Raw genomic sequence first — 19,383 nt, 5'->3', positions numbered from 1 at the left:
AAAGGAAGAAGATGTGGCCTCTGCATGCCACAGGCTTACATTGGTTCGCATTGTAAGATGTTATAGACAGAAGTTCAGAATGGGAGTGGGATAGAGAATTAAAGTGGCAGGTAACTGGAAGCTTTGGATCCCCTTCTGTGGTCTGAACTCAAGATGATTCACAATCAGATGTTTGTTTTGTTTTTCCAATGTGGAGGGTACCACATTGTGAACACCAACACAGAACACTTAACTTGAAGAAGTTCAGGCAAAAAATGAACCAAAAATACAATTTAGGTACCCGGATGCTGGGAAGGGAAAAAGTCCAAAGGGCTTTCTCCGCGTATTCCAGTATCCTCCCACACTCCAAAGACATACAGGTTTGTAGGTTAAATAGCTTGATATAATTGTAAATTGTCCCTAATGTGTGTACGATAGCGTTAGTGTGCGGGGATTGCTGGTCGGCACGGACTTGGTGGGCCAAAGGGCCTGTTTCCACGTTGTATCTCTAAATTAAAGTTGTTGGGCAGGTGTTGCATCTCCTGTGGTTATCCAGGTCAATGCTGCTAGGGATAGTTGCAAATGTACAGGACAAAAGTGCGATTAGATTGGAGAAGGTGTCAGTGAGCTGTCTTCTTGAACAGACATGGTCCTTAAGGTGTAGGCCTACCCACAATGGGCTAATTCCATTTGCCTGAATTTGGCCCATATAGTTCTCTAAATCTTTCCTAACTATATATCTGTCCAAATTATTGGCCAATTCTCTGAATGCATTCAAGAGAGAGCTAGATAGAGCTCTTAAGGATAGCGGAGTCAGGGGGATGGGGAGAAGGCAGGAACGGGGTACTGATTGAGAATGATCAGGAATGATCAGCCATGATCACATTGAATGGTGGTGCTGGCTCGAAGGGCCGAATGGCCTACTCCTGCACCTACTGTCTATTGTCAAATATCTTTAAAAAGTCATAATTTTATTCACTTCTATAAATTCCTCTCACAGCTCATTCCAGTTACACATTGCCACCCGAGCATAAAACGTGCCCCTTCTAAATCTCTCCACCTCACCTTAAGCCTATGCCCTCTAGATTTAGAGATCTTTACCCTGGGAAAAGGACTGTGTGCGTTCACTTTATCAATGCCTCTCATGATCTTGCAGACATCAATAGGGTCACCCCTCCTACGCTCCAAAGAAAAAAGTACTAGCTGATCCAATCTCTCCCTCTAACTCAAGACTGCAAACCAGGTAACATACTGGTGAATGTCTTCTGCACCCTTTCCAACTTGATGACATCCTTCCTACAGCTGCATGACTAAACAACACATAGTACTCCAATGACTTATAAAGCTGCATCATGCTGTCCCAACCTTTGTGCGCCATACCCTTCCCAATGAAGGCAAGTGTGCCAAATGCCTTCTTTACCACACTGTCCACCCGAATTACTGCTTTTAGTGAACCATGCACCTTAAATTGCCAGATCTCTCTGTTCTGCAATATTCTCCAGGGCTCCACTATTTACTGTAAATGTCCTGTCTTGGTTTGACATACCGAAGTGCAATACCTCACACTTGCCAGTTCAATTCCATTTGCCACTCCCTGGTCCATCTTCCCAAAAATCTAGATCTTGTTGTAAACTTAAATATCCTTCCTCACCATTTGCTAAACCACCAGTTTCATCTGCAAATTTACTGACAATGTTAACTACATTGTCGCCAAATCCTTTATTTTATAGAATAAATAGCAGTGGACCTAGCATCAACATCTGCGGCACACCATTGGTCTAGGCTTCCAACTGGAAGTACAACTCTTCACAGATATTCCTGTAATTCTTTCCTCCAAAAAAACTTTGAATCCAAATAGCGAGCTCGCTTTGGATTGCGTGCGCTTTGAAACTAGATGGTAGACAGGCTTGGGGAAGTTAAGGGACACGAGATTCACTGCACGAGATTCCTCGTCTCTGGCAACCTCTTGAAGCTACATTGTGCATGTGGCTATTCCAGTTGAGTTTTTGATCAATGGAAACCTGCAAGATATTGACACTAGGGAATTCATTGATGATAATGCCATTGAACGTCAGGGGATGATAGCTGGATCTTCTCTTGTTAAATATCATAATTGTCCTGCACTTGATAGAATTTCACACAGTTATAATGGATGTGCTCTCAAAAATGGAGCTTGGAAAGGGAATCTACAAATGTAAATATTTATCCTTCATCATTAACCAATGTATTCATTTCCATTTAATCTTCAGTTTAGTTCTCTTTAATAAGACAATGAAATGGAAACTTCAAAATCTTCTCTCCTTGCTGTTAAGATTACATTTTATTTACAAATGAAAGTAAAAATATTTCTACCGTTTTCATTGAAATAAAATTTAATTCTGAAGTTATAAAATTGCACTAAAAACTCATCCTGTCATAATCGTTTCACGTAATGCAAAAGCTTATCCAGATCAAAATACCTTTTCAGATAACTAATGGGTTACACATCTGATTCAATGCATGTCGTGAAGCTAATATACACAATCATATTCTTTTCAAATCAAGCACTGAACTGCAATAATTGGGATTAAACTTACCGTGAAAGTGTCGATTTCCCACAACCTGGAGGACCACGCATAAATATAAGCAATTTATCTCCAATAGCTGGATTTGTAAGTTGCTCTGTCTGCCGATACTGCTGACACAAGTTGGGCTTCAACATAACCTGCTGGTGCATGGTATTTTCTTGTGGGCTGAAGTTGTGAAAATATCTAGACTGCAACCTACAGTTACTCATGAGCTGCATCTGCAAAATACTACTCTCAAATTTTCCCGGCATTGCTGCAATGTTACAGTCATAATTATTAGTCAGTAACCTTTGGTCATATTGAAGAGAAATTTCCCCTTGTGATAAGACATTGTATCTTTGATCAGCAAGTGGTACTTTGAGTCTTGGCTGAGGTGCTTCTTGAGGGCCTATGAAAGGCTGCGGGCACTGAGATCTTGTCGGCATGTGACTCCAATGTGGGCGATCAGTTGTTAGAATTTGTGAATGCGAGTCACTAATTATTCCAGATGTACTTTGCATGTCTGCAATTCTTTTACAAACTTTGTTAGTTGTATGTAATCTATGTTTCTTCACTGTAACTTTTTTGCTTTCTGTTGAGTTTTGTGAATCATCTACATTTCCATTTGCAACCAAATCAGTCTCACTTTCAATTTGTCCCAATTCCTGATAAAACAACTTCAATTCGGTTTCCATTTCAGGTGGGTTTTCGGGTACAGTAATGCAATTCTTCTCTTTATACTGCTCAGTCTCCTCCTGAAGTAAAGAAACAGATGACAGTTCTTTGTCCTTGCTTTCTCCCTGCAAGTTCTGATTGCTGTGTGGGGTAAGGTCATCAGTTTCATTCTGTTGTTGAACATAGTCAGTTTTTTCCTTCGCAGCCAGATCGGAAGAGTTGTTTTCAATTTGTGTCGAAGTGTTCTCTGTCTTTTGTCTTTTAGAACTTGGAATAATTGCTCCTTCATCACTTAATTCTAAAGACTCTGTATTAATTTCTGAACCAGGCATCTGATAAATATGATAAACACTGATTAAATTAGTAATACATTTTAGCTGCTTAAATACAATTTTGAAAGTTTAACTACATAAAATATATATTTAAATGCTTACATTCCCCCCCACAACTATAAAGATTAAAGAAAGTTTTTAAATATACATAATACAAACATTTGGTGCTATCTCATAGTTTAAATCATTTGCAGACAAAAATCTGTTGTAGGAATGATAAATGCAATAAAATATATTTATTTAACAATGTTTTACTTTACAAATGTATTCTCATTTCATTCGATTCTCTACAAATAAAAGATATGTATATATTTCATTTCAAACTCATGATTAATTTCTTCCTTCTTCAAAGTGTCCGGAAAAACATTTTTAACTTTGAATCAGGTTACCGTTCCTAATTTAACCTGCAACAACTGCCCTGCAACTACATTTCCATTCTGCTTTGGGTTTATACGGCAGAGAGCACTGCTCCACAGCAACTAGCAACTGTGTAGCAATCTTGCAGTGTGTGCAATCTTGCTCCTTCTCGACCTCAGCGCAACGTTCAATAGTGGACCACACCATCCTAATTGACCGTCTCCGGTACGGGGTTGGCGTAGATGGCGCTGCCCTGAGCTGGTTCGTTTCCTACCTCAAAAATAGGAGTTTCTCCATCAATATGGGCAATTTTTCCTCTTCCCCAGCTAGCCTCTCCTGCGGGGTTCCACAAGGCTCCATCCTAGGCCCCATTCTCTTCTCTCGGTACAAGCTTCCCCTCGGCCAAATCATTCAAAGGCACGGCATTTCTTTCCACTGCTATGCTGATGACACACAGCTTTATCTCCCCCTGAAACCCAACAACCGGTTAAATTTAATCAGCCTCATGCACTGCCTTGAGGACATAAAATGTTGGATGGCACAGAACTTCCTTCAGTTAAATGGGACCAGGTCTGAGGTCATCCTATTCGGCCCCCCCGACTCCATCAAAACGACAACAGGCAGCCTTGGAAGCCTATCCACCCTAGGCAAACCTCATGTCAAAAACCGTGGCGTGATATTTGACTCCGCTTTTAAGTTTGACAAACAAGTCAACTCTGTGGTAAAAGCCAGTTTCTTCCAGCTTCGTACCATAGCTAAAATCAAACCATTCCTCCAATTTTCCTAGAAAAAAATCATCCACGCATTTATTTCCTCCCTATACACTGGGATCAGCCAATCATCCCCGTTGCGCCTGCAATTGGTCCAAAATACCACAGCAAGACTCCTGACGGATAAAAGAGACCACATCACCCCGATTCTGGCCTCTCTCCACTGGCTCCCAGTACGGTACAGAATCGATTTCAAGCTCCTCCTATTTGCATACAAAGTCCTAAACGAGCTTGACCCCCCCCCCCCCCAATATCAAAAATCTTCTAATCCACCACTCAAACTCCAGGTCCCTCCGGGGGGGGGGGGGGGTGCGCCACGAGGCTGGAGTGAGTGGCACCCTCTCCCCTTCCCTGTCCCCCGTCTACGAGGAATGGGCCCAACGGGTCCACTTGGTCTAGTATATATTATAAATCAAGGTAAAAATGTGATAACATGGTTGTCTGGAGGAAGTCAAGCAAAGTTCAGGCAAATTAATGTGAATTACCAGAATGTCCAGCAATGCTAAGAAGCAGAATTAAAAATGGCAGGAATACATCATCAGAATTGAATGAATACAATTTGGGGTCTTGAGGCCTGTACGGCTCATGGTGAACAAGTGCAATGTTGTTAAGTTTGTGGTTATATTGGAACGTGGAAAAATAAGTTATGACGAGCACAGGTGCTTATAAAGCACATCCCAAAGACGTGTAGGTTTGTAGGTTAATTGGGCCTCTGTAAAACAGCCTCTCTGGATGCATAAATGGGATAACATTGAACTAGTGATGATCGGCATGCACTCAGTGCACTGAAGGGCCAGTTTCCCAGCTGTATCTTTGAACTGAACATGTGCATGTAAATTGGCCAAAAGAGAAGCAGATGGAATGTAAAGAAGGGAATTGCAAAGATATTCAGTGGGTGTGAGAATGCTAAAGTGAAGCATGCATGAGTGTTCTTGCACAAAAATAGCAAGTAATTGGGAAGATAAATCAATGATTAGCCTTTATTATGTGTGATGTGACTAGCTTTGGCAAGTAACCCTGTGATGCAGTAAAAGTTCACCAGAATAATTCCTAGATAATTCAGGCATGTCATACAGGATAGGCCAAGCAGATTGGGCCAATACTCCCAGGAGTTTATTAGACCAGAGGAGAGCTAAATGAAATCTATCAAATTCTTAAGGAGTTTAACAGGATATCTGCAGTATTGATGCTTACTATAGCTGCAGTGTTTGAACGAGTGGTGACAATCTCAGAATAAAGGGCTCGCCATCCAGAACCAAGAGGGGGAAAAAAGTCTTCATCCAGAATAGAATGAATTTTTGGAATTCTCTGTTCACAAGTCTTAGAGGCTCAGTCAATGAGTATATTCAAGACAGATCAATAGATGTTTAGGTAGCAAATGTAAGAGATTATGGGATTAGAGCTGGAAAGTGGTGCTTAAGTAAAAGATCAGCCATGATCTCACCTAATGGCAGTGCAGCCAAAAAGAGTGTTAAAAAGGACAATGCAGCTCACTCCCTCCATGACACACTGGTCAACCTGAGGAGCACCTTCAGCAACAAACTGGTTCCACCAAGATGCAGCATAGAATGCCACAAGAGATCATTTTTCCTCTGTGGCTATGAAACCATACAACTCCTCCCCCTTCTGTCGTGGGGTAGACTGACTCACTTTCCCCCCTACCTTCCCAATCTTTGCACATCCCCTATCCTGGACTTTCCACTCGTCACTTTAATGTCTTGTTTCATGTATCTTGTTGTGTTTTATGACTGTTGGCAGACCAATTTCCCATCTGGGATAAATAAAGTTCTATCGTATTGTATCAGCTGTTTGCCTATTTTAATATTAAGTATTGTGTACAGTGTTGAACTCCTTATTTAAAGAAAAGAAGACAAAGTGCTTGAGTAACTCATGGGTCAGGCATCATCTCTGGAGAACATGGATGGGTGACATTTTGTGTAGGAAGGAACTGCTGAAGCTGGTTTAAACCGAAGATTGACATAAAATGCTGGAGTAACTCAGCGGGACAGGCAGCATCTCTGGAGAGAAGGAATGAGTGGCGGTTCGGGTCGAGACCCTTCTTCATTCTGAAGAAGGTTCTCAACCCAAAACATCACCCATTCCTTCTCTCCAGAGATGCTACCTGTCCCACAGTTACTCCAGCATTTTGTGTCTATCTTGTGTGAGATTTTGGGTCAGGACCTTTCTCTGGCCTTTGTCCAAACATCTGCCTATGAAATCCCCGCCTCACCTGTATTTACCAACTACCCGTCAGGCTTTGTCCTGCCCATTCTCTCTTCCAGCTTCCCCCCCCACAATTAGTCTGAAGAAGGGTTCCGACCCAAAACGTAACCGATCCACCTTCTGCTCGAGTTTCTCCAAGGCTTTGCGTCTTTTTTTGGAAATCAGCATCTACAGTTCCTTGTTTCTCCTTATTTAAGGATATTTTTGTTGGCAACAGTCTTGGAAGTTTCACTATTTTAATTCCCATCATGAGGTGTATGACTTCAGTTAAAACCAGGCAGAATAACTTGATACTTTCTGGAGTTTAGAAAATTAAGAGTTGATCACATTAGATAACAAGATTTGACGAGGAACATAAAGCGAATATTTCCCTTGGTGGGACAGTGTAGGGCAAGGTGACATGGTTTTAGGATATGGAGTTCAGGCATTCGTGAATCTTTGACATACTTTGCATCAGAAGGTTGTGAATGTCAAGGCTAAAATATACAGGAATACAGAGCTTTATTGTCATTCGATACCGAGATACCGAACGAAATTACATTTCCAGCAGTCACAGAACACACAAAAAGAAAAGAACACAAGACACACAACCCCAACACAAACATCCATCACAGTGACTCCAAACACCCCCTCACTGTGATGGAAGGCAACAAAACTTCCTCTCTCTTCCCCCATGCCCACGGACAGACATCAAAAATCCCCCAGCAGATCGCTGTTCCAAATTCTATATTGTTGAACTACAAATGAAAATCTGAGATTATGGGCAATAGATGCAAATAGTTGTACATTTTCATACTATTCCAACGAAGCTCGACATAAGTTGAAATATCAAAGAAAACAGAGACCAATGATCAGACCAGCCACCCAAAAAGCAAAATAAAAGGTAACTGAATCAAAACATAGGAGGAAATCAGTGGGTTGAGTATCATCTATGGGTGGAAAGGAATGGTCAATATTTTGGATCAAAACACTGTATCAGGTTTTGATCTGAAACATTGACCATTCCTCCACTCTCCCCACCCTCTCAGTTGTGGCTCATCCCACAAAAATCCCCCAGCAGATCGCTGTTCCAAATTCTAGTATCTACAATCTCTTGTGCCTCCTTGCTTTGATATATTTATGTCTGCTCTCTCACCACGGGTGCTTTCAGAGAAATTCCAACAACTTTCTGTTTCCTGTAATCAGCCTCGATCATACTAATTAGTGGTAGGATGTAAGAAGTATTATTTCTTAGGTCTGTGAATAAGGCATTGAATTGAAGTAACAACGATTTCACAATAAACGAACAGTATATAAATGTTGCTTTTTGATCAGTGAATTATTGAAAAATTACGATTTTCGTTAAAAAATGTGAAGACCAAACAAACAAAATGCATATGTTCTCGTTAGTTTCGATGTTTGATATAAGCAATTTTAAGGCCGTGGCTTCGTTTCTTTAAATAAGATTCTGAATCACCTAGATCTTTTCTCCAGCCAACTTCATGATCCATAAAACAACAATAGAACGAGAACAACGCTGGCAGACTATAAAGTTCATCGGAAGGCCGGAGCATCAGAGTCGTAACTAGGCCTGCTTCAATCCCTTCGCCGCCAATTTTCAGTGTTTTCAACCAAATAAATCAGCATAACATTGAAAGACAATAGCAAAATCCAGAACTAGTCACAAAATAAACTCACCATTACTAGGAGAGGTCTAAGGGTGAAAATCCTTTAAAAAAAATAAAATTGGCCTCCTATGCCATCACTCCAACTAAACGCCGACCGGATCACAACGGGAAATGGCCACCCTGCCGACGTCATTGGCCCACTGCTTGCTGGGAGTTGTAGTTCAATCGGCGATGCGCTGAAGTATCAACATACTCCGCAAACAAAGTGCTGGAGGAACACGACAGGTCAGAAAACATCGGTTGAAGAAATGGACAGGCGACCTTTCGGTTCGGATCATTCTTCAGACTGATTCAGATTAACATGTACTGAAGGGCCTGTTTCAGTGTTGTGTGACTAGTCAACACCAATGATTGATAAAAAGGTGATTTATGAATCATCAATACCCTCTTATGAGTAAGAAGGAACTGCAGATGATGGTTTAAACCGAAGATAGACACAAAAAGCTGGAGTAACAGTGGGACAAGCAGCATCTCTGGAGAGAAGGAATGGGACGTTTCGGCTCGTGACCACACCACGGGGTCTGGCTCTGCTGGGTCCAACTGCTCCCCACCCTACAGGAAACCTCAGTAGTGCTGGTTCTTCCCCTTCCCCTACTTTTAACCAGGTTACCCCAACCACACCCCACCATTCAATAGTCCTCACCCCCCCCCCCCCCCCTCCTCCTCTCTGAACACCCACCATCACCCCCACCAGATCTCGCCTTGGCCTTTGTCCACTCCCCGGCCCTCCTCTGACCCCAATCTTGTTGTTTCTTCACCATCCCCCCTGATCTCCCCCTTTCTGATAGGAACGATCTGTCCTCAACAGAGGCCTCACTTTCATTCCCCTCCGCCCCCAACCTCAACACGTTCCGGGTCCGCCACGACGTAGAACTTTTCTTTCGTCGCCTCCACCTCCATGCCTTTTTCTATTGGAAGGAGTCCTCGCCACCCAGATATGACCCTTTCTCCAGTCTCCACTGGTCCCCCTCCTCTTGGACTCCCCAGAATGGCCTTCTACCCTCTCTAGACCTCTTTATTTCTAACTGCCAGCATGAAATCAACCGTCTCAACTTTTCCACTCCCCTTGCCTACTCCAACCTCACCACCTCGGAATGTACAGTCCTCCGCTCACTGCGGCAACCCTGACTTTATAATCAAACCCGCCAACAAGGGAGGTGCCGTGGTAGTCTGGTCCGCTGACCACTACCGGGCTGAGGCCAGGCAACAACTCTCAGACACCTCCTCCTACTTATCCTTGGACCATGATCCCACAGATGAGCACCAGGCCTTAATCTCAAACACCATTATTGATTTCATCACTGCTGGCTGTCTGCCATCCACAGCCTCCAACCTTATTGTTTCCCAGCCTACCTTCCCCCCAAAATCTACAAACACAACTGCCCTGGCAGACCCATTGTTTCTGCCTGCTCCTGTCCCACAGAAATAATTTCCACATACCTCGATTACATCCTATCCCCCCCTGGTCAAATCTCTACCGACCTATGTCCAGGATACCTCATATGCCCTTCCTATAATGACTTCTGCTTTACTATGGACGTCCAGTCACTCTACATCTTCATCCCCCACCAGGAAGGCCTTAAAGCCTTCCATTTTTTCCTCGACCACAGAACCATTCAGTTTCCCTCTGCTAACATTCTACTCCGCCTAGCGGAGCTGGTCCTCGCCCTCAACAACTCCTTTGATTCCTCCCACTTCCTCCAAGTCCAAGACATAGCTATGGGCACCTGTATGGGCCCCAGCTATGCCTGCTTCTTTGTAGGAGTCTGAAGAAGGGTTTCGACCCGAAACATCACGCATTCCTTCTCTCCAGAGATGCTGCCTGGCCCACTGAGTTACTCCTGCTTTTTGTGTCTACCCTCCTTTTATGACCCGAGTTCTGCATCCATGTGGGTGAACCATCCTTTGTATGGGCCTACAAAGTTAACTAACTGCAGATCATTTTCAATAATTCATAAAATCATTCTAACTTTGAGCTGTTAATAATAAATGTCTGTCCAGCAAATCATGATCACATGCTTTGAATGATTAAAATTGGGGCAGCACAGTGGAGCAGCTAATAGAGCTGCTGTCTCACTTTGCTGGAGATCCTGACCTCGGATGCTGTCCGTGTGGAGTTTGCACGTTCTCTTTGTGACTGCATGAGTTTACTTCGGTTTCCTTCTACATACCAAAGATGTGTGGGTTTGTCGGTTAATTGGCCTCTGTAAATTGCACCTAGTGTGTAGGGAGTGGATGCAAAAGTGTGTAAAGATAGAACTGCTGTGAACGGTGATTGATGGTCAGTGTGGACTCAGTGGGCGAGAAAATTAAAAATGATTATGAACCTTCCAATGCTTTGTAGAGTACATTTGACGTAAATGGTGTTATTTCACTCCGTTTTTTAGGCAAACAGAGCTTTGAGAACCAACTTCAAATTAAATTCAGTTTTCATTTTTAAATAGAGGTTCTACTGACACCTGTGGAGGAAATAAGAATAGGTGTCTGTTCTGAGTACAGGCCTTGTGCAATAGCACCATCAGCACTCTGAGGAACTAATAGCATATATACAAATATCAACTGGAAAATAACACTGGAAGATTGCAATTGAATAAAACTTAACATACCTGATATTTCTTCCTGAAATCTCACCACTGTTGTTTGTAAACATGTTGTTGCTTCCTAAATCCATACCCAATTTTGTCACAAATTTGCACGTGAATTCTTCAAATCAGGTTTGCAGAATAGTCCCCCAAATAGTTCTTATCCTGCCGACACAGTTGACCTTGTGCTCTCCACTCTCATGGTCTGGCAGGTTGCAGCTACTTTTAGATTCCCCAAGAATAAGTCATGGCTTATATACTTTTTATCAACTATACTGATCTCAGTGTTGTTTTTTGCTGATAGTATACAAAAACATAATATCACATTCTATACATAAGCTGATTATGCCCAGTTTAATGTGAACACCATAACTCTCATCTACTGTTTATAAATTGTCTTACTTCTCCAATAAACTATTAGGAATATCACATTATTTTAAGTACTCACCACAAATCTCATTTACCTTTATATCAAATTTCTCCCTCTCCCTAGCAACTGCCTGAGGCTATCCAAGGTGTGCAAGCAATCTGTTCATGCTAGTTCTGTTATCCCATTTTCTCATCCTCTCCCGACATACTGGGGGCAATTTACAGAGGTCAATGAATCTATAACCCACATGTATCTGGGATGTGTGAGGAATTCCACTTGGTTACAAGAATGTGTAATCTCCACACCCGAGTGCAGGATCGAACACGGGCCTCTGATGCTGAGGCAGCAGCTCTACCAGCTGTACCACTGTGGAATTATCTCCAAACCTATCTGCCTCACTTTCCCCAATTAAGACCAAAGAATGTGTAGGAAAGAACTGCAGATGCTGGTTTAAATGAAGGTAGACACAAAATGCTGGAGTAACTCAGCGGGACGGGCAGCATCTCTGAAGAGAAGGAATAGGTGAGGGTTCAAGGGTCTCCAGAGATGCTGCCCGCCCCGCTGAGTTACTCCAGCATTTTGTGTCTACCTAAGACCAAACAATTACCTTTTAAGATCTGCACAAGATCATCTCTCTCACTGCCTTGGTTAATCAATTGCTGGAATCCTTCTCCTTGTCTTCATTGCTTCTAGACTATTCCAATGCTCTCTAAACTGTCCTTGCACCCTATACCATCCGTAAACATGAGCTGATCTAAAACTTTGCAGTCTGTATCGTAATACATCAACTCTTATTTAATCTGGTCATTGCTACAATGCTGGTCATTGGTTCCTGATCCAGCAAAATTCCAATTTCAGAATTCTTCCACTTGACTTCAACTCCTCCTGTAGCCTTGAATTTCCCTTGTATTTATCTTGGTCTCTGGAAACCTTTCAGTCATTTTGTAACCCTTTGAAATCACTGTACTTCACCAGTTATTTTATTTTAATCATTCCAGCACTGGTGAAGATGTAGGTGCAAAAAAAATCTATATCTTCAGCTGCCAATATCAATGTCCTGGAATCCTCTCTAAATCTATCAGCCTCACTTTCCTCAATGAAGACAAACACTTAGCTTGAAAATATATATAATATTTTTATAGTTAAGATGTACTTATGTGATTGTTATTACTTTTAATCTGATACTGCAATAAGTTGCTTTGGGACATTTTCTCAGATTGAAAGGGTGAAATAATGCAAGCTGTGACCTTAAACTTTAAGTAATACCCTCTCAATGATACAACATCATTCATATCATTGAGGGGGGAGGAGGGGACAGGGAAGAAAAGAAAACAGTTAAAAGGTAAGAGAGAAAGAAATGACAACAGGAGACATCCATGACAAAAAGTCATTATTACGATTTTTAATGCTTAAAAGTGTGATTATGAACATATGCTGTGCATCTTTAAACAAAGGAATCAACATTCCATCGCTCTGTAAATAAATCCATTGTATACGATTTGGGGATCTTTCTTGACACAAACCTATTAATTCTGTCGAAATATAGTCATGCAACCACGTTGTTACAAACAAGGCTTGCAAAGTGTGAAAGTCTTGTACAGCAAGAAGCAAACATATTAGCATCTAAACTCAACCTCCAAACACTTTTGAAAGGTTTTTGCATCGAACTACTTTGTTGAAGCCTCGATGCTTTGTTTTTTTCTCCAAGCTTGCAATGCCTTTCTCTCGACGTTTGGAGGTGCTCTTGCCTCAGTTTTCCAGCAAAGTGGCACGAATCATAAAGTTCCTTCGGCTAAACTTTTATTAATGTTGTATATATATATTTTTAAGCGTGCATGGCAATAGTTAACACGACACCCGCTGATTTCCATGTTTAGTCGTGTTTTGCTTCACAGACTGCTGCAATTCCTGGTTAACTCCCATGATTTACTGCAAGCGCCAGGTTGTTGGAGACCCCTCCCTTTTCTTTCATTTCGTTTCGTGCTCCCCCCCAAAAAAAACAAAAAACACGCACACACATTTCTGCATATCAAAGAAAAGGGATCTGGGCAACTCACGTCGCTGCAGCGCCTCGGTTAAGGAGCGGTGCCGTCCACTTTATGCGTTGACAGCATCTCGCTCTCCATCCACCTCCCGTTGTTGTCCTCTCTTCTCTCTCCCTCTCCCTCCTCCCTGACACCCCCCCCCTGACAACCCCCACCCCCCCTGACAACCCCCAACCCCCCCCTGACAACCCCCAACCCCCCCCTTGACAACCCCCACCCCCCCTAGCAACCCCACCCCCCCTGACAACCCCCACCCCCCCCTGACAACCCCCCCCCGACAACCCCCCCCTGACAACCCCCACCCCCCGACAACCCCCACCCCCCCCCGACAACCCCCACATCCCTCCCTTGACAACCCCCACCCCCCCCTTGACAACCCCCACCCCCCCCCCCCCTTGACAACCCCTCCCGCCTCCTCCCATTGCCCTCGTTCATTGGTGCAGCCCGAGACAAATTGGCGCCATTTTGAAGCTTTCCGGGGGTAGGCGGCGGCGGCGCGCTGAGCGGAGCGACTTTCGGGCTCCGACACGGGTGAGTGCGGGAGCAGAGGGCTTTGACGGAGAGTGAGATGAGGTGCGTTTTTACATATGTTTTATCCTGCCTTTGGTGTTCTTTAGACATATTTTTGCAGACAGTCGGCATGCTAAGGGGCATGTTGCCCGAGTTTGCGGTGCGGGCGCAGTGGCGAATCGGCTCGGATCGGTTCTCCCTCCGCTCCCCTCCCATGCCCGCCTGTCCTCCCGCCCGCTGCTCCAACTCGCCTTCCCTGACGTTTTGTTTCAGCGATCGGGCAGACTGTCTGTCTCTCAGCCCATAGACACCGTGCCCAGGATAGCTGCGAAAAGCTCTGGATTCCGCTGGAAGCCATGGTGCGAGATGATTATGATTGCAGTGTGTGTGTAACGAGAGAGATTGAACATTTCTCTCAGTAGTGTGGTTAGATTGGTCTATTTTACCCCCTAAAGGGTGAGTTTGCAAGGTTTCCAGGGCCTGTTTTTACTCTAGAGCTTGATGTATTTGCGCTCCTCCACATATGTACATTCTCTCTTTTCGGCAAAAATATCACCGATCCATTTAAAGTAATCAAGATCGAATTGCAGTCGAATTATGTTGGTTTATATAATTGTGTTATCGTTGTGGGTGTTGGGTTCAATGTAAAAAGTGATCAATCGTGAAGGGTAAATACTGTAAAGTAAAGCAGTGTTTATGACATTACTCTCATTTCCGACCTGCGACAAACAGCAGCCGTCGTGGATCTAGAATGGTTACAGGTTTTAATGCGCAAGTGTTTTTGCTGCTAAGAAGACCAATTTCTTTGTTTTCAATCGGATATCATGTTTAACTTTTTTTTTAAACCGAACCTTATAAATAGTTTTCAAATAAAAACAAAGGTTCTTTTGCCCATTTCTATATTTAATTACCAAAATAATTCGAGCTCTGGCATTTTCCAAGTATTTTTAGTACCCTGTATCTGATTTTTCTGCATGTCAAACTATTTAAACTGACTATTTAAAATTGATTCCCCACATCTTAAGGCCCAATATTTTAAATATTTTTTCTCAAATTGAGGAACACAAATCTGTTTAGACCAGAGCAAAATGAAAAGTGTAAACAAATCAATCATGGCTGTGGCATTTGGATTTATTTGATATCTTGTGGAGGTGTTGTAGGTTTTGTCACCGTATTTTCAAAACCGAAAGCTCCCCCCAAGTGGATTACTTATCACAATGGAATATACGGAGTTGAGGCAATGCTTGGCATATTTGAGAGGCAGAAAAAGATAGTTTTGGACCAGCTCCATTTAGCTAAATGAAGCTGGCACTTCTTTGGAGTCTTGGAAACCAATCTGTCGGTGTACTTTGAGCATGTATTTTTTTTTCTCTATAAAATTTTGATTGAATAGCTAGTATTCTGAAATTCTGTAATTTAGTTTTTGAGGCCATAAATCAGATCAGTTATTATCTAATTGAATGCTGGGGTGGTCTTGAGGGGGTGTATGATCTTCTCATTTCTTGTGTGCTTGTCTAAGTCCAAGTTAGGGGGGGGGGGGGGGGGGGGTGGTGACAGAAGTCTTCTCATTCCCCTTTGTTTGGTGTCCACATAAAGTATGAATATTTGGACTTATCAAGTGTTGGAGTTAAACGTTTGCTTTTCTTGCACAACATAATTCGAGATATAATTAATAAGTTTGCAGAAGACAGAGTGATGTTAATTGCAGTGTTGTTAATAGACAGGAGGATTGTCTTAAATTACAGAATACTATTGATCAGCTGGTAAATTGGGCAGAACAATGGTAGGTGGAATTAAATCATGCTAACTGGATGGACAGGAAAGCTTTAGAGGAATATGCACCAAATGTGGGCAGTTGGGACTAGTATAGATGAGACTTCTTGGTCGGCTTGGGCAATGCACACATCCCAGTGTACATTGATGGTGCTGAAGTAGAGATGGTTGAAGGCTTCAAGTTCCTAGGAATAAATATTAACAGTTTGTCCTGGACCAGCCAGGTCGAAGCTGTGGCAAGAAAGCACACCAATGTCTCTACTTCCTTGGGCAGTTCGGCACATCCCCAACAACCCTCACCAACTTCTACAGATGTGCTGTACAAAGCATCTTATTAGGATACATCACAACCTGCTTTGGGAACAGCTCCATCCAAGACCACAAGAAATTGAAGAGAGTTGTGGATGTAGCCTAGACCATCACACAAACCAGCCTCTCCATTGACTCAATCTAAGCTTTAAGCTACCTCTGCAAGGCTGTCAACATGATTGAAGACCTGTCTCGCCCTGGTCACTCGCTCTTTTCCCATCAGGCAAGAGGTACAGAAGTTTGAAAACAATTCGGGAGCAGTTTCTTCCCAGTAACTGAACGGTCCTGTCATCAGCTAGAGTGCATTTCTGACCTACCATCTACCTCATTGGAGACCTTCAAACTATCTTTAATCGGACTTTATCGGGTGTCAGTGTTGAAACTTGCACTTTATGTTGTACCCGTTATCCTTTATCTGTGGATGGCTTGCTTGTAAAAATGTATACTCTTTGATTGGATAGCATGCAAACAAAAGCTTTCCACTGTACCTCAGCACACTTAACAATAATAAAATTAACTATATTGTGTGGAAGAGCCTGTTTCCATGCCCCATATGTATAATTTGGTGCATTTTGAGAAATTTTATAACTTGTTCTATGAAAGTCAGGACCATGGGATGTTTCAAGGAACAGAGGAGGTGGTCCATGATGTGCAAGTCCTTGGATCTCTAAATGTGGATGTATGGATAAATAAGATAGTGAAAACGGCATATGGGATGCCAGCTTTTATTAGTTGTGGCATAGAATATAAGAGCATGAAGGTCATGGTCCAACTTTAGTAAACTTTATGTTCTTCATGCAGTTCCGGTTGTACCACTGTAGGAAGGATGTTAATGCACTGGAGAAGATCGGGAAATTTACCAGGATGTAGGCTGGGGTGGAGTGTTTCAGTTACGTGGTGGGATTGGGTAGGTTAAGTGCTTTCCTTTGGCATGGAGGAGGCTGAGAGAAGACAATCAAAATTGAGGGACATGGTTAGGGTCCATCGTGAGAATTATTCTCCATACTGAGATGTAAAACTAGAGGGGATTGATGGAAGGTGAGAAGTAAGCGTAAGGATCTGAGGAAACATTGTTTTGCCCAAAAGGTGAATGTAATCCTAATGCACAGCTTGAGAAGGACATGGGGGTAGGTGCCCTCGCAACATTTAAGTATCTTGATAAGCACTTCAATTGCCCGATGCTAGTCAATGGGATTGCGACATAAGCGTGCTCGATGGCTCTTTTCTGTGCCTATGTGTCTATAACATGATTCAACTCCACCAAAGAGGAAAGTACCCATCCACAGTAAATGTTCCTGGTTTCAGCTGATTTGTAGTATGACTGTCTGTCAGTGGTAAACCCATTGCTTATGGGATGTAAAGTATAAGTTTGGGTTTTGCATCACTACTTAATTCACAGCAGAGATTTTTGATTTATGATACAAACACAGTTCCATCTTTCCTTTTGTTGTATGTAAATTAATCGCTGCATTTGCCAGGGCAGTAACTATAACAACCATGCAGAAGTAGCTCTGTGTAACATGTTTGTGATGTTCTAAGAATATGAACGGTGATTTGGAAGTTTATTTTCTGCATTCTAGCATAGTAAACTGGTCAAAATTCATTGACCTTGAATTCATTGACCTGTTTGAGGACACCTTCCCTATTAATTTTTGATAATGGGTATATTCAAACTCAAATTTTCCACTTGAAAACATTTGATTTGGTTTTCCCTACCTTGAATTGTGACTAATGTGTCCTGGAAGAGGACATTTACTTCTGATATCTAGCTAACAACCAATGGAGAATGCATGTGTTGACCTAAACATGTAAATATTGGTGTCATCAAAGCATCTAATATTCAACCTTTCCTGTTTTGTTAATGGTGACAACAAAACTGTTTAGAATTTTACTTTAGTCTTTTCAGTGTTGAATAATTGATTGTAATCCTGCAACTTCCTTTTATAAAAAGAAAACTTAACCACACATGACCTGGGAAAGAGCAATCGGTACAGTCTTGAATACTTGATCTTTGTCTTTATAACCTAATATTATTGATCAATAAATAACATACTGCGGATGCTGGAAATCTGAACCATAGCCAACACACAGGCACAATACACAGAAGGAAAAAGAAATGTGCCTCATGTAGGGGTTCAAGTTTGCTTTAGTCATCTGTTCTCTGTACTTTCATTGTTTGTCTAATAAGAACTGACATTTTAGTAGTAAAGTTTGAGGGCCGACAGTTACTTGAGGTTTAAAATGCCTCAAAAATAAGTTGTGTATAAATTTCAAAAACTTGCATTCATGCAGTACCTTTTTAATTATGCAATGAGTCCCATGGTGTTTCACAGTAACATGACATTATTTCAAGGCAGAAGCCTGTTTAAGAAGTGTTTTTTAAGGACAGGGTAGAGATGACAACAGGCTTAAGGGGAGCCAAGTGCTTCGGCAATGGAAGGTGTGATGCTTATAAATAATGAAACATTTAAAAGTGAGGGTGCACGAGATCAGAATTGGAAGTGTATTCATGCTATGGAAAAGTGTACAAAATTAGGGAGAGGTAAAGCCATGAAGGGACTGGCTTCTTATATGGATGAACATTCTAAATTTGAGGTGTTACTTAATATGAATCCAGTGTAGGTGAGTGAACACAGATGAGGATGGAATGAGACTTGGTGTAAAGTAGGATACCGATTAAAATAGTTTTAGTGAGCTGATGATAATATATTTATTTTGGATTTAATATTACAGAAAATATTTTGGAATGATGCATGACTAATTTGAGTACATTTAACGAGTGTACAAGATATTGGTGAGGCACATTTGGAGTACTGTGGGGATACATGGAACTGCAGATGCTGGCATACTAGAGTAACTCAGCAGGTACTATCTCTGGAAAACATGGATGGGTGATGTTTAGGGTCGGGACCTTTCTTTAGGCTGATTGTTGTAGGGAGAAGAAAGCTGGAACAGAATTGGGGCAGGACCAAGCCTGGCGAGTGAGAGACACAAAATGCTGGAGTAACTCAGCATCTCTGGAGATTGTGAAGCCAGAAGCCTTCTTCTGGCTTCACAATTTGCACTTCTATGCTTATCTCACACTTTGTGCCTGTTTTCTCTGACCTTTGTCCAACCATCTGCCTATCAAAAAACTTCCCTCACCTGTAACCGCCCATCTCTTGCCTCTCTTTGTTCTATCCTCGCCTTTCTTCCAGATTTCGGTCGGACGAAGGGTCTCCACCCGAAACGTCAGCTATCCATGT

General features: G+C 42.3%; 2 protein-coding genes across 6 annotated transcripts in view; one reads left to right on the top strand and one right to left on the bottom strand.

The window, feature by feature from the left end:
- The window catches only part of LOC144595188 (NEDD4-binding protein 2-like 2), a 37,314-nt gene extending 23,656 nt beyond the window's left edge, over positions 1 to 13,658 (bottom strand). Inside the window, exons 1-3 of the mRNA XM_078402356.1 lie at positions 13,559 to 13,658; positions 8,560 to 8,757; positions 2,556 to 3,532 (exon numbers count right to left, since the gene is read on the bottom strand). Of these exons, the coding sequence (XP_078258482.1) occupies positions 2,556 to 3,532; positions 8,560 to 8,562 (980 nt within the window). The 5' untranslated portion in view covers positions 8,563 to 8,757; positions 13,559 to 13,658. The remainder of the gene's footprint in view (positions 1 to 2,555; positions 3,533 to 8,559; positions 8,758 to 13,558) is intronic.
- A 284-nt stretch (positions 13,659 to 13,942) lies between these two features.
- The window catches only part of pds5b (PDS5 cohesin associated factor B), a 136,099-nt gene continuing 130,658 nt past the window's right edge, over positions 13,943 to 19,383 (top strand). For 3 of the 5 annotated variants that reach the window (XM_078402354.1, XM_078402349.1, XM_078402355.1), the window contains exon 1: positions 14,029 to 14,119. The gene's annotated coding sequence lies outside the window, so the exon portion shown is untranslated. Of the gene's footprint in view, positions 14,120 to 14,492; positions 14,513 to 19,383 lie in introns of those variants that run through there. The other 2 variants (XM_078402350.1, XM_078402353.1) reach the window with 2 other exon arrangements.

The sequence above is a fragment of the Rhinoraja longicauda genome, chromosome 7, assembly GCF_053455715.1.
Source record: "Rhinoraja longicauda isolate Sanriku21f chromosome 7, sRhiLon1.1, whole genome shotgun sequence".
Classification (NCBI taxonomy): Eukaryota; Metazoa; Chordata; class Chondrichthyes; order Rajiformes; family Arhynchobatidae; genus Rhinoraja; species Rhinoraja longicauda.
The sequence above is the reverse complement of the archived record's forward strand: the minus strand, read 5'-3'. Positions and strand labels throughout refer to the sequence as shown.